This window comes from Lolium rigidum, chromosome 3, assembly GCF_022539505.1.
Source record: "Lolium rigidum isolate FL_2022 chromosome 3, APGP_CSIRO_Lrig_0.1, whole genome shotgun sequence".
Classification (NCBI taxonomy): Eukaryota; Viridiplantae; Streptophyta; class Magnoliopsida; order Poales; family Poaceae; genus Lolium; species Lolium rigidum.
In genome coordinates, this window is record NC_061510.1 from 117,014,283 (window position 1) to 117,019,286 (window position 5,004).

The 5,004-nt window shown below is 47.5% G+C and overlaps 1 protein-coding gene across 1 annotated transcript; it reads right to left on the reverse strand.

The window, feature by feature from the left end:
* Positions 1 to 580: 580 nt before the first annotated feature.
* LOC124702211 (acetate--CoA ligase CCL3-like) lies at positions 581 to 4,045 on the reverse strand. The gene is made up of 3 exons (XM_047234335.1): positions 3,743 to 4,045; positions 2,319 to 2,909; positions 581 to 1,809 (listed from the first exon to the last, which is right to left on the reverse strand). Exons 1-3 carry the CDS (start codon positions 3,995 to 3,997, stop codon positions 913 to 915), a joined length of 1,743 nt encoding a protein of 580 aa, XP_047090291.1. The 5' UTR covers positions 3,998 to 4,045; the 3' UTR covers positions 581 to 912.
* Positions 4,046 to 5,004: the final 959 nt, after the last annotated feature.

Sequence of the window (5,004 nt, forward strand, 5' to 3'; positions counted from 1 at the left end):
TTATATGTTATAAAAATTATATCATTAGAAAGTTTAGATCTATTTTCTAATGATATAATTTCTGTATTATATAATTTAAATTTTATAGGTTAAATTGGCGACCTAGCGATACGGGGAAGACTATGAGAGGGAGTACTCTACTCCATTAATTAGGAATGAAGTTTTACAAGAATTAGAGTAACCATATTATAACAACTTCTACTCTCCCGAAATCAAGTTACTGATGCCGCTTAAACCCAAAGCTTAGATTATTATTTTTTCTTTTGAAGGATGACCGAGGGTGGGGTGTTTTTCTTCCCTTGAAAACATGGACATTTTATTTTATTTCAAAACTCCAAACAAACTATAAGAGTAACGAAGGCCAAATCCTTGCGCTTCGTCATATTGCCCCACCTCGTATGAATTGATTGGGTTGGCCAAGCATGGAGCTCGAAAAAATGAAGGCCAATTGACAAAATAGTGGTGTACCAACTCCATCACCCTTTTACTAAGGGGCCAATTCCCTTAATTCGGTCATCCTCTCGTCTTGAAACGGTCGTTTGTCACGCATCACAGCTTGAGAACAGATGAACACACAAGGGACAACAGAACACTATGATCATCTAGGCGTACTATTACTGCTTCCAGTTGCTGCAGATCACAAACAGAAGAGGCTACACAGCGTAAGCCATGGGATATTTATCTGAAGAGTAAAACCAGCACAGCAAAGCATCGAAACAAGGCTTCTTGTTCTACTTTTCTCTTTTCTTTTCCATTCTTGAACGAAAACGAGCCGCTGATTTCCTAACGGAACAACTTAGTTATGCATGCAAGTGTTCAGATGGGAATTATCTCCAAGCATAACAACCCTTATTGACGATGGCGCTAGCGACCACTTGTCCTCTGTACATATGTGTATCTCAGCAACAGAGCTCACATCCTGCTCTTCTTCACAGGGCCAAGCTCCTTGGCCTTTGCCCTCAGCTCGTGTTTCTTGATCTTCCCCGTCGCTGTCTTCGGCAATGGACCAAAGATCACCGACTTTGGCACCCAGTAGCCTGGCATCCTCTCCCGGCAGAACTTCATGATGTCGCTCGCCAACGCAGCCTCGTCCGAGGTGTTAGAACCTTCCTTCAATGTAACAAATGCACATGGCGACTCCCCCCAGCGCTCGTCAGCCCTGGCGACCACAGAAGCCTCGAGGACGGCTGGGTGCATGTACACCACCTTCTCGACCTCCAGGGTGCTGATGTTCTCCCCGCCGGATATGATGATGTCCTTCATCCGGTCCTTGACTTCAATGTACCCATCGGGGTGCTTTACACCAAGGTCACCGGAGTGGTACCAGCCATGCGCGAACGCCTCAGCATTGGCCTTGGGGTTCTTCAGGTAGCCCTTCATGACAGCGTTGCCCCTCATCACGATCTCTCCATAGGACTTGCCATCGGCAGGGACAGGAACCATGGTTTTCGGATCAACCACATCGAGGCCTTCCAGTGCAGTGTACCTGATACCTTGCCTGCAATGCAGACGGGAACGCTCCTCCAGTGGGAGATTGTCCCACTCAGGCTTCCATGTGCACACTGTCGATGGGCCATAGGTTTCTGACAGACCGTAAGTGTGCGTGACACGAAAACCTCGGATAGACAGGGCAGAAAGAAGGGATGGTGTCGGTGCAGCTCCTGCCAACATGACATTGACTACACGGGGGAGTGGCAGGAAGGTTTCACTTGCAGGAGCATTGATGAGGTTGTTCATGACAACAGGTGCACAGCAGAAATGTGTCACTCCCTGTTTTATAATGCCACTGTATATAGCCTTTGTGCTCACCTATACATGTGGAACAGTTCTTGAGAATCAAGGTCAACACACAATATGAAAGGAACTAACTGCACATGGTTTTATCTAGCATTTTCACTATCTGGAAGTGGTACTCCAAACTCCATGTTGGTACTCAAAGGCTAAAATGAACTTTGCTTGATTGGTTAACACATTTGCTACCAGAAACGTATCCCAGAACAGCCTAAAATGTCAATAGATGGGAGATTATGTATTCCATTCTTGGTAAATATTCCTCTCAGCAGGTGAATCTGTTAGGAAGTTTGACAATATGCAGTTTTATATCTGTGTTAACATATGTCAGTTCTACCATAATTTCCATTCAATAATTGACAATACAGAGTACATACTGCATGCCAAGACCGTAACCTGTATGCCTACAAGTGAATGCAACCTGTTTCCATTGCCAATATTGGCTCGATTTGCAGACATTGCCAAATTAACCAATTATGTCAGGTAATTAAGTCAGCTATCAGTGACAAGGCAGATATTTAACATACCTGGCGAAGACATATGCTGGTTCCACAGAAGGCAGCCAATGCCCAAGTGTAACACCAACCATTGCAATGGAACATGGGCAGTGTCCACAGGTAAACGGCCCCTTCAGGCATTCCCCACACCATAGCAACACTGAGCGCCATGAGATATGCACCACGGTGGTGCAGTACCACACCTTTTGGGCTTGAAGTAGTCCCAGAAGTGTAACCCAAGGCAATGCTTTGCCATTCATCCTTCGGTGGCTTCCAGTTGAATTCAGGGTCACCGGTTTTCAGGAACTCCTCATACTCAGTGGCCCCTTGTCCTAGAGCATATTTCAGGGACTTCGGATCGCAAGTTTGATCTCCGATAACGATAAGGATTGGAGGCCTAAAATCCTGTTTCTTCTTCTCTGCTACTATCTTCAGGGATTTTTGAGCCAGGGTGAAGAATTCTTGGTCCACCATCACAACTTCTGCCACGGAATGGTCGAGAAGGAAAGCGATAGTCTCGGCATTTAACCGGATGTTGACACAGTTCACCACAGCTCCGGACATTGGAACACCAAAGTGGGCTTCGTACACTGCCGGAACATTTGGAGCTATCACAGCAACCTAATGAAATAATCAGAAAAAGTATTAAGTACAGTTCAAGGTTCATTGTACTAGGCAAATGAACCATGCACCCAAAAGTGGCCAGTTATACCTCCCAGACTTAAATAATATCTTGGATAAGAGAGTTACAACAAAAGAAAGCGACATGCTTATCTTGTTTGACCAAAAACAAGGACAGTTCCGTGTTTTCTTTGATGAGCAAAGGTAGTGAACTACTAGTACCGTCAGTTAGAAATACCTTTCTTGCCCAACCTATTAGGAGAACCTTGTGGAGATGATCCCATGTTTCCATTAAAATGGAAACAGTGACTGTAACGTTTATGCTTTGTTTTTGTGGTATCGTTTGTTTTTCGAACAAGGGAATATCTTATGTTTCTCTACTGGATATATAATGATAAACATACTGAGGTACTGAGTGGATCATATCCAGTAATATATAGAAGAAAAAAAATCAATGGCATGGTTCTAAAAAAATAGAACAGTTAAAAAAGCTAAGCCGCAAAAAACAAATTATGACAGTATATTGATTCTTATAGTTTCCCCTTGATCACTGCAATTGTCTAATTCGATCCGATCATCTTCTAAAGGTTTCAATTGTTAAATAACCAGATAGGTCCATTTCCTCTGAAGGATGCTAAAAATCAAACGACTCTGTACCGACTTCATACGATTCCACTAGAAAAAACCATCTAATCCAGTGAACCAATCAGCTCGCCTGCATACAATCAGCTCTCTCATGCTGCCCGAGAGGGAACTCTCCAGGAATTAGGAGTTTAGGACCAGGGGAGAGACCCCTCCGAAAAAGAAGAAATAACAGGGGAGAGAAAATTCACCGTGCTGCCGTGGCCGACGGATCGGCGCGCCAGCGCGGAGGCGAGGCGGCGGCACCGGCGGTAGGTGTCGGCCCAGGTGTACCGCACGGGGCCGTGCACGAGCGACGCCCTGTCCGGCTGGGCCAGGGCGGCCCGCTCGAGGAACCAGAGCGGCGTGAGCGCCGTGTGGTTGGCGTCGTTCCGCGGCAGGTCGTCGATGTCCCTCTCCGCCTCCGCCCCGGATCCGAACCCGCGCCCCGGCCCCTCCGAGCCCATCCTCCGAACGAAGACGACGAAACAGGAGCGTGTCGAAAACGTGAGACTAGAGAGAGAGTGATGACTGATGACACGGGACGCTCAGTGGCATTTATAGGTGGCAGTGAAGTGTCCAGCTGCACGGTCTGCTAACAACTTGCACGCCGGAGTGCCCGTCCGATCAATGGCGCACGGCGAGGATCGGCCGAGTGTGCGAGACGAGAAGAGGTAGTGTTGGATTTGGACTTCGCCACCATGATGGAATGGGCCATGTCGGGGATCTCCACCTTTCGCTCGTCTCTCGGATTCTCCGCTTGCGGCTGACACGGCCCATGGCTCAAAGTCTCTCTCTCCTGTGTTATGGTTAGCTGAACCATGACGCCGTCGTGAACTTGTGATTATTTCATGATTTTTTTTAAACATAGTACGGAGTATAACACAAACGCTAACAAACACGTAATCCTTCCATCCTCAAATAAGTGTATGTATAAGTGTATATATAGAAAGAAAAAAAAACCCGTGTCGCCCTCCTCTGGCGACACGGCGGAACCCTAGCCGCCGCCGCTCCTTGCGACCTCTGATATGTCCAAAACGTATCTACTTTCCCGAACACTTTTGCTATTGCTTTGCCTCTAATTTGTGTATTTTGGATGCAACTAACACGGACTAACGCTGTTTTCAGCAGAACTGTTCTGGGGTCTCGTTTTTGTGCAGAAATCCAACTTTCAGGAAATCCTTGGAATTTATACGAAAGGTCCTATTTTTCCAGAAAGACTCACGGAGCCGTAAGGGCAAGTCGGTGGAGGCCCGAGGGCCCCACACCCCTAGGGCGGCGCGGCCCGAGAGGGGCGCGCGGCCTAGCGTGTGGCCTCCTCGGCCGGCCTCCGACGCCCTCCTTCGGACTACTTATCGCCTTCGATCTAAAAACGCACAGGGAGAAGTCGAAGTCGCCGTAAACCCTCCGTAACGCCGCCACATCGCGAAACTCCGTCTCGGGAGCCGAAGTCTCCGTTCCGGCACTCCGCCGG